Genomic DNA, 20,472 nt, shown 5'->3' on the forward strand with positions numbered 1-20,472 from the left:
GACAGGGACTACTTTGTGTCTGTAGGTAATTACACATCTGAGCGGACAAAAATGACATGCGGAGTTCCCCAAGGCTCCATTCTGGGGCCTCTTCTGCTCAACATCTACATGCTCCCACTAGCTCAGATTATGGGAAACAACAAAACATGCTACCACAGTTATGCGGATAACACACAAATTTACATAACCATATCACCAGGGGACTATGGTCCAATACAAGCACTGAGCAAGTGCATTGAACAAATCAATGATTGGATGTGCCAGAATTTTCTTCAATTAAACAAAGACAAAACTGAAGTTTTTGTTTTTGGAGCCAAAGAAAAACGTTTAAAAGTCAGCACTCAGCTTCAATCGATAATGTTAAAAACTACAAACCAAGCCAGAAATCTTGGTGTAGTCATGGACTCAGACCTGAATTTCAACAGCCAGATTAAGACAATTAAAAAGTCAGCCTATTATCATCTGAAGAATATATCAAGAATTAAAGGACTTATGTCTCAGCAGGATTTGGAAAGACTTGTCCATGCATTTATCTTCAATAGACCTGACTACTGTAATGCTGTCTTCACAGGTCTCCCTAAAAAATCAGACAGCTGCAGCTGATTCAGACCGCTGCTGCTCGAGTCCTCACTAAGACCAAGAAAGTGGATCATATAACTCCAGTTCTCAGATCCTTGCACTGGCTTCCTGTCTGTCAAAGGATACTGCTGTTGGTTTATAAAGCACTGAATGGTTTAGGGCCAAAATACATTTCTGATCTGCTGCTACATTATGAACCATCTAGACCTCTCAGGTCATCTGGGACAGGTCTGCTTTCTGTCCCCAGAGTAAAACCTAAACATGGAGAAGCAGCGTTCAGTTTTTATGCTCCACATATCTGGAATAAACTCCCAGAAAACTGCAGGTCTGCTGCAACTCTAAGTTCTTTTAAATCACAGTTGAAGATTTTTCTGTTTGCCGCTCTTTTATTAAACCAAATTTGAGGGTTAATATTTTACAGTGCACTGTAACTTTTATTCTCGTTTTATCTGTCTTATTCCCTTTTAGCTTTTTATTTCCAATTTTAACTTTTTAATTGTTTTTATGTCTTTTTACTTGTGTTGCTTTTATATTCTGTTTTGATGCCTTTTACACTCTATGTAAAGCACTTTGAATTGCCTTGTTGTTGAAACGTGTTATTTGCCTTGCCTTTATCATTCTTACTGGGGTGCTGAGCTTGGTGATCTCATATATAGTAATCCCCAGCATAGCCCTGTCCAACCTCAACCTGAGCTTATGTCTAATCAATGCCATTTCTTTTCAAATGTTACACATTGTAGCTTTAAAACTTCACAAAAGATCAAATGACTATGTGTAATGTGAAAGGTGTCAGTTATACTGATGAACTCGGAGAATTATCACTAACTCTGCTGCTCCCCTTAGATCTACCAAGCTTTTTAGTCTCTTTTAGCTTGTTTTGGTTTTATAGCCCACAAACTCATCAGTGTTGTTTGAGATCAGGTTGGTTGAGACCAAAACAGAGCTTAAAAGAGTTAATATCAGACTCACATTCATCAGGTGGACACAAACTCGACTCCAAATGAATGATAATGTTGTTCTGTCTGCTGGATGTGGAAATAGGGGACAATTAGCTGACACATTAGCCATATCAACTTTATAAGGTGTTAATATGTCAATGTTGATGTCCCTAAGTGGCCAAAAAAATACTACTACTTCAAGAATAGAGTTGATTTCACATTAACATTTTATTATAAACAACTGCAGTTGTATAAATGTCATTTTCTAAGTAAGCAAACTTTATTTTGTGTGAAAGTTCATTCTTGACCTTGGAATCAGTAGTTTGACAAAAAGACAATAAAAAAAATAATAATTAAGATCCATTCAATAACTTTTCAATGCCTTTCAACAGCATCTCATGGTCTTCCTAGGCAACCCATCTCCATGACAACTGGGCAAACTCCATCCACTGAAGAAGACCATAAGATGCATAAAATGAGAGCTCCATAAAAAGCTAGTAAATGTATCTTGAGTTATGTGTGTTGAGATTTTTGTCAAGCTATTCAAACTGTAAATTCAGACAGTCACTGAGATGTTCTGCAATGCACAGCTTCATTAGATAAACCAGAGGTGAAGGTGGTGCTGTTTGCTCTAATTCTAACTTATATTTACAATCTGTTTGTTGAGAAAGTATCCAACTATCTGAAACCAACAGAGGCCAAGAGGAGAGCAGATGTATGGAGAGGAATGGAGAAGCTGAGTGAAATGTCCTCTCAGGAGTCCTCCTTCTCTTGATATCTGTAACACCAAAATCAAAATGATCAGCACAAGATCACATAGAAGCACTAGATGTGAAAATTATGTGTTGATATTCATCACCTGCAGTGTATACAGGTGAAGAAGACAGTCTGGCCTTCGTCTGCAGATCTCATCTGCCTAGTGTGGTAAATCATCCCTTCTTTATTGCAGCGAGAGCAGCGTCTGTCGATCTATGAGAGCAGCCATACAGATAACAACATCAACACAGTGTACAATTGTCACCATCACACACAGGAGTCAGCTGTAGCACTGTCTCTTCTTACCACAGGTCCCTTCAGTTCTGAGTCCTCCTCATCCTCCAGAGCCATTGATGACTGCTCCACAGGGTTAAAGATGACCGTAGAGCGTATTTCCTGGCCTGAGAACTCTGGACAGTAAAATACATACATGTATGTATGTATGTGTGTCAGGGAAATGTGCAGTTATCAAACCATGATGTACGATGTCAAAAATGTTCATAGGACTATTTTTTCCAATGAAAACAGTTCACAGTGAGGTCTGTGGATTATCCAAAAGCACAGAGGCATTGTTTCTGGAAGGAAAATTTGCTGTTGAAGTTTTTCATTTATTTATTTTTTTAATGCTGTGACTAGCACAAACAAAATTCCATTCACCTCCACTGTACAGTGGTGGAGGCAAAAATCTTAAACGTATCTCAAAACCTGGACAAATCACAACTACTTGCATGGATAGATACCAGTAGGAACAAGAAAATAGATGTTTTGTAATTTTTTGAACAGACCCTCTAAATGTCAGTTACTCTGCTCCGGTGATTCATATAAAATATTGTTGAAATGCTACAGAGGGCCCCTTGGAGGCAGATCACCAAGTGGTTTTTGTATCATTTCAAAAGGTGGAGAAGAACATGTTTCCTATTCCAAAGAATGATAAGATTGGAATCAGTGCACTGTGGGGGTTTTCTGTGCTACAGAGACACTTGCATGAGGTGTAAAGGATTAGATTGTAATGCCTGTCTCTCTGTTGCTCACAGTCACACAGATTGTGACTGAGGAGGTTAAATACATGCAGAACTTGGTAGAGAGTTGGTACCTGCTACAGGGATACAGAAGGAGCAGCGGGGGCAGCGGACAGTGTCCTGTATCCCTGGGAGAGGAAGGACGTTCCCACACTCTGGGCAGAAGTTGGGATCACCACCAAAACATGACATCACTATGTAAAGACAAGCGGCTTCATTAATGTACTTTAGGGGGAGACAGACTAGTAGAAAAACTAACTGCAGTGGTGGAAAGTAACTAAGTACATTTAATAAAGTACTTGTACTTTGAGTATTTCCATTTTATGCTTCATATATATATATATATGACACTCTAAATTGGGCCATTTTGCATAATGAGTACTATGCTTATAATTTACTTAAGAATTTGAATGCAGGAATTTTACTTGTAACTGGGTATTTTTTTCATGGTGGTATAGCTACCTTTACTGAAGTAAAAGATCTGAGTACTTCTTTCACCACTGACTAACTGACACACACCAGCCTTTGCTTCCCTTCTCCAAATGGTCATTTTATCCATAATTGAGACTGTAAATGAAATTAAGTTGTTCTTCAGTGTTCTGTTCGTCGTTCTCTGATCAGACCTGTCGGTTTATTTGAGAATAACATCAGGTTACACGTCAGTGTTTTGAGTTTGAGGGCTTCACTTTTGTTTATGTCTCATTCACGGCTTGGGCTTTTAAAAATTCGACTTTAAGACTTGATTTCCAAATAAAATTAAATAGTTAATAGGACTGCGTGTCCATAAGAATATGCAGTTTTACAAGTAAAGAGGTAATCTAGCTAACACTAATGTACACTGAAGAAAGCACATCACCTCAGCACGTGAGACTAACGGCTGATTCAGAGGAAAAAAATATTTTGTACCAGAATTTACGTACTCACCTGTTTGATGTGTGAATAACGTTTCTACCTACAAATAATACGCAGTTTTCACCGAAACACCCCAACTTTTCCGTTACAAGAATAAAGAACGATATACAACGCGGAGTCCTTCAATTTATCGCCGTCGCTTGCTGATGACGTCATGTGCATACGCTAACGTTAGCGCTTTGCTTTGAACGGAGGCGTTGATTCACTTGCATCTCTTTTACTTAAAGGTATGTTGTGTGCTTCAAGTCATTTCAAACCAACAGCATTAGTAGTTCATACAGAAATATATCCGCTATAATTCTTAAGTTCAAATTTAAACCGTGTGCTGCTTTAGCATGCGAGTTGTTGAGTTGCTTGTTAGCCGTAGAGCTAATTGCAGCTAGTTGTTGAAATGCCTAGGTTGTTTTTTTTTTTACACCGAACGTTAACATTAACGTAACGTTACCTGTATTCACTTAAAATATCCTACCGTCACACTTTCCCCCGAGTCTTCGTCAGGCTAGGAACGTTAAAATTACTGTTAGAGAAAGAAGTTAATATGGTTTGTTATCTGTTAATGAATGAAAGATGCCAGAATAATTAACAACATACGCTATCAAGTTTGTTTGATGGAGTCACAAAACCAATTAGCGTGTGTCTTCATAGCCACAGGGATTTTTGACGTGGGAGGAGCGCCTAGATAGATAGCTAACTAAGATAATATGCAAATAAGGCAGAATTTTGCAACAGTTCAACATACTTCAAATCCATGAGTTGAACTCTGACAACTCTGTAATTTAGGAGGCCAGTACACATTACTTTCATGTTCTGAACACATGATTTAAGTGATGGATGTCACAGCCAGTTATTCAGCAGCAGTATTTACAGTTGAAAGAAATTAGCCTGAGACACACAACCATCACTTCATAAACCACCTCTGTTAAGTCTCAGACATGCTGCCTGAATCCTCAGCAAGCTAAAGGCAATTGATACCTAATATTAGACGATTATTTCTGGTTTGGCATCTCTGCCATATAAATGGATTTTTCACATGTAGCCTATATCAGTCCCACTTTCTTAGAGATCTAAAAATAACTGTTCACCAATAGCTGTCCTGTACTGAAGTGCCAGGAGATGCAAAACCTCTGAGATAATACAGATCTCCACAGATTGAGATACCTGTGAGCTGTGAGCACCTCAAGCAAATAGTGGTTTGATGTAAATGTGTCAGAATTAGCAAAGCCTAATATTCATCTGTATGTTTGTGAAGGGGTTGGTAAGCTCATTTTGTACTGTGCTGTTTTGTTGATTTTTATGAAATAAAATAAAAATCAGTAAATAAATTCAATCAACCCCCTCAAAAAACATGGTTACAGGATTTCATTATAGCAACTTAAGTAACATTATGGAAGTGAACCTCCGCTCTTGAAAAACTACAAATGTGAGAGAAGTAGAACCCCTCTAAAATGTAATATTGTTTAATACAGCAGTCCTGTCATAAATACCCCCTTAAAGCTATTTTTTGTTTTGCAGCTGTGTCAAGATGACTGAGAACGACGTAGACAACGAGCTGTTGGACTATGAGGAGGATGAGGTGGAGGCTGCAGGGGTCGGGGATGTAGGAGACATGTCGATAAGGAAGGAAGGAGTGAAGGGCTCTTATGTGTCCATTCACTCCTCTGGATTTAGAGACTTTCTGCTGAAACCAGAGCTGCTCAGGGCCATAGTGGACTGTGGGTTTGAGCATCCATCTGAGGGTGAGTAATCTGTGAGACATGGAAATGGATTTGCGCATTTTATAAGTATAATATACTGAAAAGGGGTAGGAAGCAAATACAAGTTTTTTATTGTATGATTGAGAAAAACTTGATAAAACTGGTTTGGTATAAAAATTAGGTATTTTGGGATAAATGTACACTTGCATATACAAGTTAAAACAAAACAACCATAGTTGGTTTGCTTGAGATTTGGATTTTCCTGATAAGGAAAAAGATTTACTTTTTAATAGAGAAACATTTTGGATGTGTGTCTCTTGCAGTTCAGCATGAATGCATCCCTCAGGCGATACTGGGTATGGATGTGCTCTGTCAGGCCAAGTCTGGCATGGGGAAGACTGCAGTGTTTGTTCTAGCTACTTTGCAGCAGCTGGAGCCAGTCACGGGACAGGTAATCCTCCCTGCTGACACCCAATATGTCCCTCCCTTCTGACCCACCCATAATGTCTCTGTCCACAAATATCACTAAGAGTCACTTTCTTCTAGAAATAAAATGCAGAATATAAGTTCCATCCATACTGCAGCACAACATCTTATTGCACCATGTATATATATATATATGTACACACCATTTCATTTCATGACCTGTTATTAGGAAATAGGTTTGGTCCAGGTTTAAAGGGGAACTCCACCTATTTTCCACTTCAGCGTTGGTTTCCAGGTGTTGGGGAGTACTACTGCATTTGTTAAAAAAAAAAGAAAAAAAAAAGTTGTAGAATGCCTTTTGTCTCCTGTGTCTAATAAATTGCTTCAAATGATGTATTGAGTCAGCGTCTGTTGGGGCTGAGGATTACAAGTTTGAAAATGAACGAAATCTGGGGCCGTGGAGTTAGAAAGAAGTGAGGTTAGCAGACCTCTGTAGCCTGCTCCTCATCTCTGCTGGAGGCTAGCAACACCAGGCTACATTAGTCACTACTAGCATAACACTCTTGAATCTCTGACTGAACTGTGGGTGGTCGAGTTGCTTTGTGGGTAACGTAGGCACCAGGATTTGACAAGGAAGACGAATGCATGGAATGAAGACTATACTCTGGTTCTGCTGCATTGAGTTTGATACTTTTTAAATGTCCATTCTGAGTCTGACATGATGTAAGAGTGCAATGCTAAATCAGTGGAGTACTCTTTTAATATACATACATGACATCAAATGTGACTCAAGAATGTGTTATAAGGATCCACTCTTAAGTTCAAAAGACAGACTACTTAATTACATTCAAATTGGGATTTTATATAAGATGTAAAATCAGACGAAAAAATACAGATATTTTTATTAGGCAAATTCAGAAAGATCAGTTTAAATAACCTAGTTACCATGGAAACGTCTGTGACGTAAATTGGTGCAACCAATGTAAAAAGTTCCCCAGTAGCAGAGGGCAGTTATAATATAATGCTTTTAACCACAACCTCATTATAATATCATTTTATATACACTATATACACACCACAGTATTGGCAATGTTGATATGAAAATGACTTAAAATAAATGGTGGAGTAAATTATTGATGCCTTGTCTGACAGATTGTAAAACTTGCTTTGTGTTATGTATCAACAAAAGCTGATTTGAATTAGCAAATGCAGGCAGGAAATGTTTTTGGTCAGGAAAATATAAATGAATATAATCAGGAGCGACAGCAGTTACATTACAGTCACAAAAGCCATAAGAGGATCTTGTAATTGTGAGTGTCATTGTTTTGCTTCAGGTGTCGGTCCTGGTGATGTGTCATACCAGAGAGCTGGCCTTTCAGATCAGCAAGGAGTATGAGAGATTTTCAAAGTACATGCCCACTGTCAAGGTAAACACTGTGACCTGATTCTCCTCAGCAGCCCGAATCATGAGCGCTCTGTCCCTTGCATCTTTACGGACTGTACATGTGTCTTTCCCTGCAGGTGGCAGTGTTCTTTGGAGGGCTGTCTATAAAGAAAGATGAAGAGGTGCTGAAGAAAGACTCTCCTCACATTGTGGTTGGAACACCGGGCCGGATCCTGGCACTGACACGCAACAAGACTCTCAACCTGCGTCATATCAAACATTTCATCCTGGATGAGTGTGATAAGATGCTGGAGCAGCTCGGTTAGTAAATATGCCTCTCCCCATACACAGCCTCATATTCAAAGGAAAAATCCACTCTAAAACAATTGACAGTGCACTGAAGTGGGACAAAAGTAAGTAATTATGTACAGTATATTCTCCTTAAGATGTTAAAATTGAACATCAACAAGACAAAGCTGTAAAAGACAGCGTTGTTTATAGTAGACTACATCTTGTGGTTGTCAATGAGATGGCTGAGTTGTCATCACTTGTATGGAAGTATGAAAATCCAGTAACGTGAGGTCATATATAGGAACCAAGGGTGGAGTTTTCCTTTAAGTCATCATTTATTATTAATTTTCTATTTACTGTCACTAATTCAGTTTGATATACTGTGTATACATATTCACACACTCTGATGTGCTCCAGTTAAGTCAGGTTAGGGCTCATGATGGTCCCCCCTGTGGAATCAGCAAGTATTTGAGGATAACTTTTTGAGCCCTGTATGCACACTTTCCAGAAGTCTGTGACTCTGCAGACCTTGCTTAAGGGAAAAAAACTCACTCTTCCAAAGTTGGAGATGTTCCCCAGAGATAAAGCTGAGCTACTAAAAAATAGGCAATAAATGAAAAGTGCAAAGCAAGAATTGCCTTTGAAATTCTTCTCTACATGTTCCAGGCTGTGCTGTCTGTGTGTTACGGGTGTATAAATAAGTAGAGGTCTGTCTGCACATTGATGATTTCGGTTTCGCTCAGTAGTCAGCGCAGTCGTCTGTAATCTGGGAGACTGGAGTTTGAGACCCGGTGTGGGGACCTCCTTCGTAAGATAGTTTATTCATAAACACTTATTTTAACTCTTTCATATCCTAAAATTAAAAGCGTAATAAAAAATAAAAACTGGATTTTTATGCCTATTTCCACTTTTATTCGAATACAAATATAAATATAAATCATTTTGCTGCTTCAACAAATATAGATACAAATACTGGGCTCTCTGCACATCCCTAATAAATATATTATACCTAATAAATAAATAAATAAATATGTGTGTATGTAATACATATATGCGTATATAAAGTCTGTGAGGGTTCAGTGTTTAGGACTTAGGATATTGGAAAGGGTCTTTGTTGAACTTCGTGAATACTGATGTGAGTCACTATTCTCCTCTTCAGATATGCGCAGAGATGTCCAGGAGATTTTCCGTATGACTCCCCATGAGAAGCAGGTCATGATGTTCAGCGCCACCCTGAGCAAAGAGATCCGTCCGGTCTGCAGAAAGTTCATGCAAGATGTAAATACGTCTCTCCACTCGCATCCACCATGCCTCCTCTCGCTCCCTCCACACCTCCACTACTCCTTCCCCTGTTGTGCCACGCCTGCTGGAGCGGCGGGCCTCAGAGTCCATGTTGTCCTACGACCTCCATGAATCCAAGTTACAAGCAAGAAAGAAGTTTTACTCCAAGCAGCCCCTTCAGTGCGTGGGGGATGCGGGGGGAAACGTCTGACCACAGCGCTGTCATGTCAGAGCTCCTTAACCGCTATAACCGCCCAATGCTGTCTCTGACGCAGCCTGTAAACATGCTGCTCACTTAAACCCGACTTAAAGCTACAATATGCAACTTCTTGTCTGGAGGGAGGCAGTGTTATCAACAAATAGCATTTAGTCTGAAGCCACCAGAAAGCCACCACAGACAGAAATAGCAACAGGCATCTAAAAAGCACGTTCATTAACATCTATCTGACCGCTTCCCTTGTTGTTGCACAGAGGTCACTGCTCTGTAGCACTGGCCACACAGCTACATGCCAATGAGTCACACACCCACAGTTATTCAAAAGATAGTGTCAAGCCAGCAGGGAATCACAGGCACACACAGTCTGATAGTGTAATATAAATATCATGCCTTTGCTGCAGTGGTGTTTTAATGGTAAGACAAGTTGCATACTGTAGTTTTAAGGTAAAATCTCATTATTGTCCATTTGCTATACAAATTGGCACTTTTGTCTGATTTGGCATCACTACACTTCCTTGGTTTTAAGCTTTAAATCTTTAGTGGGCTGCAGTTTCACTTCTTTGGTAGCCACATGAGCCCATCTCCAAGCCCAAAACCCATATTTATCAAAGTTCTGAGAAACACTAAGTCTAATTATTCTTGATTGGGCCTTTAATTATCAGATTATCCTAATAATGTTAAAGATATTCCCTGGACAGAACTATGTCATTTGGTGGTAATCATAGGAAAACTGCAATGTTGTCGAAAGAAAAACTCCCAAACATTTAAACCATTGACTATTGGGAACTTTACTCTCCATTTTTGCCTTTAGACTGATTTCACATTTTTGCATGTTCAGGTGATCTGCTGTTGCAAATCTTTCATTAATTGGAAGTATACCAATTGTATGGTTTCTATTTTCCCCTATAATTACTACCAAATTATCGTTAGGGAAAAAACCTACCTAAAGCTCTCAAGTGATCACATGATTAATCCTATGTGTGGTCAGACTCAAGGATTCAAGCTACATGCAATCGTTCAATCTTAAAACAATCTTTACCTACATTTTCCCAGAAAAAACCCTACAAAATAGTAGGAAACAGAAAAGATATTGTAGATAAAACCATTGCCACCCATGAGGAGCACAAAATGTGTTATATACGGGAAAGCAAAGGCTGCAACTGGGCGGCTAACGCTACCCTATTCTGAATTACGCACATTGCTCATCATGACTAATGCTGTATTTTCATTCCAGAACATCTGTCAGAAGGTCTGAGCTTAATTACCAGAAAGAGATATTTTTTCTTAATGTGCAAGTTGGGCTAGTAATTAAGAATTAAAAGAATGAAATTTGATATACAAAAAACATTACTTACTAAAAATATAGTATAGAATAATGTGTCCAAATCATCATTACATGTTGAATTACCTCTACAAAACTTAGACACAGTAACAAAATGAAGAGGACCTCTCTGCCATAAAATGCTGAAGACAGCTAGCTTTTGCAGTACCATTAATGAAATACAGTAAAAGAAAAGCAGATGTAATGTTGTAGAGTAAATTAAGTCTTCATCTCTGAACTGTTAGGTTTCACCACCAAGGAGAGTGTGCTGTTAACTTGTAACACAAATCCATCATAGGAGGCAAAAGCTAATTTAAGAACGTAAAGATAAATAACCCCAAACAAACAAAGAGAACTCAGCCAGACAGCTTGTAGTGGATCACAACCTGCTCGTTGAGCATATGCAGTCATTTACGGTACTTCTCTGAAGTGGAGAGCACATTTTAAATAGTAACCACACACTCAGATCCTGCTAGCTTCCTCCCTCCCAGGATACTTAAAAAAATGCAATCGAGGACTGAGCATCAACGACTGTAGGTGAAGCTGGAGCAGCAGAGTTACTTAAACTTTGTTAACTGCCTCAGAAAAAATACCAATGCAAAGGACACAAAAACCCTACAACACCTCACAGGCAAACCAGTTATCTAAAATGAGAAAGTTGCTGATTGTTTAGTTCCTGCTTTGGTCTTCAGCTGTAATCCAGGCATCAAAGAGAAGATAGGAGGTTTGTGACAGTAGCATGTGTTATAGGGTTTTGACTGATTGACTCTGTCTGGTAGATACATACATTCTACTGCTAAGATGTTTTTTTTTTCCAGCCTGGTTCTGACCGCTTGTTTGGGTAGACAGATACCAGCCAATACAGGGAGCACATAAATGATCATGTAAAAGGCATCATACAGACTCTGCTTACTGGTAGATTCTGCTAGTTGTTGCCACAGTGGATGGTGAGCCAAATAAATCCTCTCACAACTGGAACACTGGAGCAGGCAAATACTGATGATGTCTGACAAGAGCCATGACACATCATTGGAGTAGAACAAATATTCCACCTTACTGTAATTGTTAGGTTGCACAAACAACCACTTAGCAGCATTAATGAAAAGTTTTACATTTACAGTGGATCAAATTGCTTTATGTTGTGAGTAAGGTGTTTCTCGTACTAGTGAACCTACAGGAAATTATCACCAAGTCTGCACTTCCTTTCAGCTCCACAGAGTTTTTTAGAATATTTAAGCTCATCGTTGCGACCTGCAATGTCACTGTTTTAGTTCAGTCTAATGGCTCTCATCAGCCTGGTTTCTAACAGCAGCAGCAGCAAGCAGCTGTTTTCAGTGAGAGAGCTCTGCTAAAGCCACTGTACGCTACCTGCTCAGCACCAAACAGCAGACAGACACAGTTAGAGATACGCTTGTCAACATAGTGGAGCAGCTAAAGTGCCAGATATTTCCCTCAGGAGTTGGTAGAGAGCAAAGACAGAGCTGAACGAGAGTGAATATCGCCATGACAATTTTATATGCTCAAATAGGTTTTTTGAGTTTCTTCTGCTGCCACTGGCAGAAAAAATAAATTGACACAGCTTTAAGAAAATATGAAAACACCTTGCAGAATCTATTGTTGTCAACAGTAAGTTGTCACTCATGTGGGACACATCACGATGTAGGATCATTCACACAAAAACCCCTTTTGTTGTTGAAAATATTCACTCAAACACTTCTAGGGTTAGGAAAGTATAGATCGCAGAAAGTAGTTGACTTAACCAAGAGTGGCTGGAGTGGAGTAAATGTGTGTGGATTTGGTGTTGTGGAATTTTATTGGAGCAGTTAAAGTTGTGTAATATTGGTTGCATTGAATTCTTGACAATTCTAAATTGTTAGAAGATGCAGATGAAGCAGCGTTCGATTAGTTTGTTGTATTGACGGGATGAATTCCCTTGTTCTTACATGAGACATACCTCCAAGATGCAGACAGGGATAAGTGGAAAGATGGATGAGTCTGCATCGGTGCATGCTGTGCACCTGAATTGATGGAATGTTAGTCAGAGCAGCCAGAGTGATCACAGGGATCGGGATTTGTGATTTTTGTGAGGAACAGAAAAACCTTTTAGAATGGATTTGCTGTGTTGTCATTCTTCTCAACAGTGCAGGGTGATCACGCCTGGTTTTTTTTTTGGGGTGTTTAGGTTTATCTGTGTTTGTTGGATGAGTGTTTTGTGGGTAAACTACCCCACAACCTTCCTCTCCTCTCTGGTATCTGCTTCTTCTGCACCTCTCTCTGTCTCCTCTCTGGTATCTGCTTCTTCTGCACCTCTCTCTGTCTCCTCTCTGGTATCTGCTTCTTCTGCACCTCTCTCTGTCTCCTCTCTCTCACTCTGCTTCCTTATCGGTACATTTCCTTGCATCCCCTCTGTATCACAAACCTTCAAACTGTTGTATATCTCTGCCAATCTGTCCTGTACAACTCTCCCCTCACACTAGCCACATTCTGTCTGACCTACTTTAATAAACTCCACTTCCACATTCCCTTATTCCAACACCCACACCCCTCCCCTTCAATCTTCTCACCCCCTTCCTAACCCCTGTGCAACTCCTGCCTGCTCCAGCCGATGGAAATCTTTGTGGATGACGAGACCAAGCTGACTCTGCACGGGCTGCAGCAGTACTACGTCAAGCTGAAGGACAATGAGAAAAACAGAAAGCTCTTTGACCTTCTGGATGCTCTGGAGTTCAATCAGGTATGTCTTCATCATGTCTCTATAGTCTTCTCTACTGATGTGAGCGCGGCATCGGATGTGTGTTCAAATTCTTATATTGGCACTATTTTATGTTTGCAACATTACATGCATGTTAATACGGGACAGAAGATGTGCGGAGACTGTTGGTCAGATAAAAACAAGCAAAGTAAAGATATCACTGTGGGTTTGGAAAAATTTGTAAATGGCATTTTTTTCATAATTTTTCCCCATTTCATAGACTAAATGAATCAATCAATCAATCAATTTTTATTTATATAGCGCCATATCACAACAGAAGTCATCTCAAGGCACTTTTCACATAGAGCAGGTCAAGACCGTACTCTTTAATTTACAGAGACCCAACAATTCTCCCATGAGCAGCACTTGGTGACAGCGGTAAGGAAAAACTCCCCTTTAACGGGTAGAAACCTCAAGCAGACCCCGGCTCTTGGTGGGTGGCCATCTGCTTGGACCGGTTGGGTTGAGAGAGAGAAAGAGAGAGGGAAAGGGGGAGGGGGGACAGAAGAACAACAATCAATAAAATCCTCATCAGATTAACAGAAAATGATTGTTGGTTGCAACTCAAATGTCAGCGTTCAATCATAAGTCCCAGAAGTAGTGGTGTGAAGAAGAAGTTCATACCCCACCCACTTTGTCATCATCACACACCTGTGCAATCAGTGTACTGAGGCCTTAATGTTTTTTTTTTTTATATGGATGCACAAGTGGAGTATAGAAACGCTGACAGTAGCTGAGTGACTGTGTTACTCTGTTGTCCAGGTGGTGATCTTTGTGAAGTCTGTCCAGCGGTGTGTAGCTCTGGCTCAGCTGCTGGTGGAGCAAAACTTCCCCGCCATTGCCATCCACAGAGGGATGCCTCAGGAGGAACGGTACCTGAGCCATAACAATAAATAACACATTAGCCTGCTTTTTTAATACTCACAACTGTGGACAGTTATCATGCTGCAGCCCTGTTTAACTAGTGCGCACATGTGGAATGCGTCTGTGTCCGCAGACCCCCGGAAGTATGAACAGAACCCTTTTGCGTGTGCGCAGTCTGCAGTCTCGCTGTATGCAAGTCCACAGCTGTCCGCAGATGTGGAGTGTGGAAAGTATGTAAAGGCCACACACACTTTTTGGTCCCCACACTTCTGAAATTAATCCAGCACCCCTGGATCATTGTCATGTTGTAAAATTCCTCTCCTGCCAACCTTCTTGAGACTGGTAGTCATCTTTTCACTCAGTATTTGGGTATACAAACCTGCTCTCATAGTGCCATCGCCAATATACCTTTTGCACTCATGCGACCCCATATCAGCACACTCCCACCTCCATGTTTCACGGTCAGCAGTCACTGTGGTAGTCTGGCCAGGTTCACGCCAAACATGCTGGACCCCTTCTGATCCAAACTTATTCATTTTGGTTTCATCTAAACAAAGAATGTGCTGCCAGTATTCATAAGGCATCAGGCATTCATCAGTCTAATCTTGCAGTTTTGTGCCCTTTTGTGAGCAATTGTTTACTTTTTGGACGTCACCCATAGAGGTTGACTTCATGCAATGTCCTTCACACTGTCTGAGCAGTCACTGAAACACCAATGTCCACAGATAATCCTTGTGTCAAGTCAGAAGCACTTGCCCTTCTGTTTTTCAATGTAAGGTTGTGTAAATAGCAAATTGTGTGTGCTGTCATTTTTTGAGGACAGCCACTGCACCCTCTGTTATTGGTAAGTTATATGTATGAGTCCTTCTGTACCTCCAAATCACTGCTGCAACTGTGTTTTGGCTTCTGTTCAGTAGCCTACTGATGATCTTGTACCCTCTCCCATCTTTATGAACTCTCACAATGTGGTTTGTTATGCTGGCCCCACACTAGAAGATAACTGGGCAGATTTTGGGTCTGATTCGTCCCTCTTGACAGTTGCAGGTGTGTTCCCACTTAGAGGCTGGTCTGAACAGATTATCTGCCCAAATGATCCTGTACTGTTAGAGGTTTACAGGCGTAATCTTAATGTTACCGACTGGATTGGAGTCTCCCCGATTTCAAATCCTAAATATCAAATATGTTTATCACTTGAAATCATTTAGTGTGAAGGGAACAGGGATTGAAATAGAGCAGACACCTGCAATAGCCAATGAGAGCAAGCTGAATGGGAAGCGTCACCAACCGGATGTCACCTCCAGCTTGTGCTGCAAAATGTATAAGCCATGCTGATTCTGTCTTCTCAGCCATGACTTCATCCACATTTTTTCTCTTTTTTTTTATTTTTTGGTGCAAACACGTAGCACACACAACAGGTAACCAGGTGGTTTCCCATGTTTTTAAAATCAGTTAAGATTTGAAAATCTAGTGTGCACCAGGCATTACTTGTTCAGGCAGTTCCTTACCATGTGGAGCCATGTTGCATTAGACACAACCCAGGCTAAAATTGAGAAAGTTGTGGTGTTCACGGGTTCTTTTATGATCTTGTTCAGGCAATTAGTACCACAGGTGTACTCACTTTTGTTTTAGTGGTCACAGGTGTACTTACTGTTGTTGCATTGAGGTTGTACTTTGAGGCCTGTATTTTCAATGTCTATCTAACCTGTTTGTTTTTAATTATAAATAAGATCAAATAGCCTACATTTGACCCAAGTAATACTACGATTATTGTAAGATGACACAATTTTGAATCATTTAATATTTTAGTGATATTGCTCAGGGATGTATTTCGTTTTGTTAGAATAGAATAGACATTTTTATTGTCCACTCGTGGAAATTAGTCTTTGGCATCACAGACAGCGTCACACTTGAAAACTTCCTCCACCATGGTTTAGAATACATGAGATAAAGACAAGAAATAAATGGGCCTGTAATAAACGGTTGGGATGAAAGTGCTAAAATGATAACAATAAATAGTTATCTTGAATTGACATGATAAAAACAGCAGCAGTCACTAATATCTAATAAAGTCATTAGTTTAGTAAGATGAGACAGGATGGAATAAAATATCTCTTAAAGATGTTTCTCGTTGCTGTGGGTACCCTATATTGTCTTCCTGATGGGAGTTTTTCAAATTCATATATTGTACATAAATTTATGTACTGTATATGTATATTCTATACATTATCTATACATGTATGTTGTTTGTGTAGGTCTTGTTGAACTGAAAGGCAGCAGACAGTGGGAATGCTTTAACCAATTGCTTCTTCACTGTCTTTAGTTTGTCTCGCTACCAGCAGTTCAAGGACTTTCAGAGGAGAATCCTGGTGGCCACCAACCTGTTTGGACGGGGGATGGACATTGAGAGAGTCAACATTGCCTTTAATTATGACATGCCAGAAGACTCTGACACTTACCTACACAGGGTAAGGCTGTGTTCACACCGACAGTAGCACACAGACATACACAAGTGAACCCTACTCTGTAACCCAGTGTTCATTTATACCTATTAAAGCTCATCATATTTAAAGGTTTAATGTGTAAGAAGTGGCCAGAATCTTAGTTTAAAACATTCCCAAATTAACTAAAATTATCAACAGAATATGAACAATAACAGTTATGACGTTATTTCAAAGACCTATATGTATTGTGTTTCAGAGATATCTACTGAAGTTAGCATGCTAACCAGCTAGCTTCGGCCTGTACTGTCTTGTAATACCACTTTGTACCACAGGGATGTGATGGTGAGTCACTGTAGCGTCCAGTCTGCCCACAGAGTCCAACATGAAAGGGAGAAGAAGTATCACTGGCAGTGATGTTGGGGCCAGGCTGAATGCTGTTGTATTTTTCGCTGTAGGACTGTTAATATGTCACTTTATTAAGTTTTAATATTTTTTCAGGCAAGAAAGCAACCATGTAGATTCGTAATATGTGGTTAGTTTATCCAAATAACACCTATTTGGAAAGTTGCACCAACGTTGTGGGAGCAGCCGGCTGCTGCTGCAGATGCTGGCTAGAGAGACATCAGCTGATCATGTCAGCTGATCCAACAACTGCACTGAGTTGCACCAGTTACGTGAAAGCTGGTCATTTGGCATCGTAGCACATCATAGTAAGCTGGATCGATATTGAAATACCATATCAATAAATTCGGTTTCTACTGGATTACTGTGTGTGTACTGTGTTGTAAAATAGCAGCAATTAATGAAAAAAATATGCTGTGTGGCAGAAAAACTGTTGTTTTACCATCAGTGAGTTCTGTGATATTTTATGACACCTACACAAGGGGCATGTGTGTAAATATTTAATTGTTAATTAGAGTTATGTTGTAACTGTAATGTAACGTCTCCATACACCATAGCACAGACTCACTGTAAACAGTAAGCTTTATGCTATATTCAGGGAGTGATACTGATGGTGGTGTGTGTGTGTGGTGGGGGTGGGGGTGGGGATGATGTGCTGCCCCCCATTTGTTTGGATCAGGTGGCCAGTTCTTACACATTGAACCTTTAAGTAATACCATTATAATGAAATTGGTGTCAGCTATGAAGTTATGAATAATCTTTTGCACATTGAAAGTAACAAGAATAAGACTGATAAAATATTCTGTGTTTTTCTCATTGTCAACAAATCCCATGAAAAGATCTAAACCAGGAATGTGTTAACCAGCTCCACAACAAACTACTGATGTCTGAGCCTTTTCACAGGGCAGAAATCAAACACTCAGGATGTAATGTGTCATATGTCTTCACCCAGACTGAACACTGAGGTCAGCAGGTAGAAGTAAGCAGTGTGTTGTTGACAGGTGGCCCGAGCAGGCAGGTTTGGCACAAAGGGCCTGGCTATCACCTTTGTGTCTGATGAGGGCGACGCCCGCACACTCAACGACGTCCAGGACCGCTTCGAGGTGAACATCAGTGAGCTGCCCGACGAGATCGACATCTCTTCTTACAGTGAGCTTCCATTTATTCTATCAGCTTTGGATTCATTCAAACCTACCCTTCCACTAACCTCCCCTTTGTGTGTGTGTGTGTGTGTGTGTGTGTGTGTGTGTGTTTCCCTGCAGTTGAACCAGCGCGATAGATGAGCCAGATGCTCCCCTGGGTCTCGCAGTCACTTTGTATTTGCAGTTTCACTCTGATGGTAGATGCAGACTGTCTTTATATAAACCTTGGCATGTCAGGCAGCAGATTTTTTCCTAATCCTGTCACGTTTGCTTTTTTGAAAGAATTAAAGTAGTACAGCGGTGGTACAGCTCCCTCTGCAGGAAGAAATCAGACAGACTTTTTCATTATTAAATATATATATAGTTTTATTTAAGTTTCTGATGTCAGTATTTGTCAGTGCATATTTAATTTTGATATTGAGCTTAATGAGGGAAAGCTGCTTTGCTAGATGAGATAAGTTGACTTTTTACCAGTGGATAGTAGAGAAGAGGACATGACTAAACATGCTGTGTGGAGAAATAAATCTGTTTTTTGCCTTGTAAAGTGTGTTCTATATTTTTATTATTATCAACGAATTCCACAAACTCACCAAAAGCAACAGTATGTTAGTCCACCTCTCACCCTGTCCACAAGCCCCATGAATCCTACTGAAGATGTAAATCTTAAAGTCCTGAAGAACTGAAAACACATTTAGTCATCCGTTTTTGCAGTCAAAAATATGAACAAGTTTTTATAAAAAAAAAATATATTAATAGTTTTGTATTATTAAAAGGAAGAAAAAAGGTATGTGGGGAAATATCAGAATGTTACTTTTTGTCTCAGATGGCTAGAGGAGCATGTGTGTCATGGACATTACTGCTTTATGCAAAGATTTATTAGTCTTCATCTATGTAGACAAATGGCATTTTATGGAATTAACACAAAACTAGGAGGAGCCATCATGAAAGCAATTAATTTTAATACATTTCTCCCTTTTGGTTTCTAATTTTTCGTAAAGGAAAACAGGACAGGTCATTTACAGAGCAGATATGTATTCTGTAGCAGACAAAAAAATGGAGAAAAAAAGGCATGAAATTATAGATCACAAATATACAATTATATTTTTTTTAAAAGTCAGTAATTTCCCAGAACAGCTAATGTTAATGTTAGGAAACTTTACTCAAACAGGAGGAAATAGTGCATTTGTTGGGGACTACTTTCATCTGTGGATGAATACACATTTCATAGTTCTCTAGTGAGTATTTCTGGCAGCAGGATGGTTTATAGAAGATCATCAGCCTTGTCTTGTAGAAGTGTTGTAAAGCTTGGAAGATACAAAGTGCTTCAAACTCAGAACATCTTTATGACTCAAAACTCAAATAGTCTTAAAAATTTGACTTGCATGTGGATGATTTCCCACCGTATGTGGGGTCAACATGCTCACTGTTGCTGTGTTTCTGAGTTACCTCTTATGTGGACGAAGGATGTTAAAACAACTACCTTCAACATGTTTGTAAAACAGGAAGCAGAGCAGGAATCCAACAGGATGACCAGAGAGGAAGCAGAGAGATAACTGCTGATCACAGCTCACTTTGCAGGACACACAACCATGGTGTTTTTGCTTTTTTTGCCTAACCTTTGACTGCAAAATGGGTAAGCTTTTCCCAGCCAGTATGGAGTATCTCCACCAGATAGCCATTTGTATTGTCTCTTGTAGTTGTCACTTATCTGAAATTCAAATCACTATATTTATTTATGTCTTTATTCAAATTTGAAAATCATTGAGGGCAAAGCCCTCATTTACAATGACGTCAAGCAAGAAAGAAGACAATCAATTGAAACAAACATATAAATACAATTAATAAATTAAAGCTGCAAGCAGCGATGATTGGGCCCTCGCACCCTTGCACATGTCGAGGCATGGCACAGTCGAAAGGCATCTGTCACGGGCATGTAGATGTTTTCAGACCCGGGCTGTTTTCAGACAGTGCAAAAAGGAGATAAACATCACTTCCTCTGTCCACTATTTTGCATGTTGCCAGGGCTGCTTCGTTGAAATTTTGTAGGGAGCGC

At 39.8% G+C, this 20,472-nt stretch overlaps 2 protein-coding genes across 4 annotated transcripts; one reads left to right on the forward strand and one right to left on the reverse strand.

The window, feature by feature from the left end:
• Nucleotides 1-1,706: 1,706 nt before the first annotated feature.
• On the reverse strand, nt 1,707-4,765 carry polr1h (RNA polymerase I subunit H). 2 transcript variants are annotated; one of them, XM_044335104.1, is made up of 5 exons: nt 4,674-4,765; nt 3,367-3,486; nt 2,580-2,683; nt 2,377-2,486; nt 1,707-2,295 (listed from the first exon to the last, which is right to left on the reverse strand). In XM_044335104.1, exons 2-5 carry the CDS (start codon nt 3,482-3,484, stop codon nt 2,271-2,273), a joined length of 357 nt encoding a protein of 118 aa, XP_044191039.1. In that variant the 5' UTR covers nt 3,485-3,486; nt 4,674-4,765; the 3' UTR covers nt 1,707-2,270. The 2 variants fall into 2 exon arrangements, with proteins under 2 accessions (XP_044191039.1, XP_044191038.1); XM_044335103.1 differs by lacking the exon at nt 4,674-4,765 and adding an exon at nt 4,217-4,371.
• Nucleotides 4,344-18,963, forward strand: ddx39b (DEAD (Asp-Glu-Ala-Asp) box polypeptide 39B). 2 transcript variants are annotated; one of them, XM_044335101.1, is made up of 11 exons: nt 4,344-4,431; nt 5,717-5,940; nt 6,222-6,349; nt 7,659-7,751; nt 7,846-8,029; nt 9,159-9,277; nt 13,421-13,552; nt 14,333-14,442; nt 16,755-16,899; nt 18,279-18,426; nt 18,540-18,963. In XM_044335101.1, the coding sequence occupies exons 2-11, from the start codon at nt 5,727-5,729 to the stop codon at nt 18,554-18,556; spliced, it is 1,290 nt and encodes a 429-aa protein (XP_044191036.1). In that variant the 5' UTR covers nt 4,344-4,431; nt 5,717-5,726; the 3' UTR covers nt 18,557-18,963. The 2 variants fall into 2 exon arrangements, with proteins under 2 accessions (XP_044191036.1, XP_044191037.1); XM_044335102.1 differs by lacking the exons at nt 18,279-18,426; nt 18,540-18,963 and adding an exon at nt 17,208-17,638.
• The last annotated feature ends 1,509 nt before the right edge of the window (nt 18,964-20,472 follow it).

The sequence above is a fragment of the Thunnus albacares genome, chromosome 19 (assembly GCF_914725855.1).
Source record: "Thunnus albacares chromosome 19, fThuAlb1.1, whole genome shotgun sequence".
NCBI lineage: Eukaryota > Metazoa > Chordata > Actinopteri > Scombriformes > Scombridae > Thunnus > Thunnus albacares.

What these genes read in the sequence shown, in the direction of transcription:
- ddx39b (XM_044335101.1), top strand. Translation starts at nt 5,727, where the DNA reads ATGACTGAGAACGACGTAGACAACGAGCTGTTGGACTATGAGGAGGAT. An exon ending in TAAGATGCTGGAGCAGCTCG is followed by an intron (nt 8,030 to 9,158) that starts GTTAGTAAATAT and finishes TCTCCTCTTCAG; the next exon opens with ATATGCGCAGAGATGTCCAG. An exon ending in GCAGAAAGTTCATGCAAGAT is followed by an intron (nt 9,278 to 13,420) that starts GTAAATACGTCT and finishes TGCCTGCTCCAG; the next exon opens with CCGATGGAAATCTTTGTGGA.
- polr1h (XM_044335104.1), bottom strand. Translation starts at nt 3,484, where the DNA reads ATGTCATGTTTTGGTGGTGATCCCAACTTCTGCCCAGAGTGTGGGAAC. An exon ending in CAGAACTGAAGGGACCTGTG is followed by an intron (nt 2,487 to 2,579) that starts GTAAGAAGAGAC and finishes CTGCTCTCATAG; the next exon opens with ATCGACAGACGCTGCTCTCG. An exon ending in TTCACCTGTATACACTGCAG is followed by an intron (nt 2,296 to 2,376) that starts GTGATGAATATC and finishes TTGGTGTTACAG; the next exon opens with ATATCAAGAGAAGGAGGACT.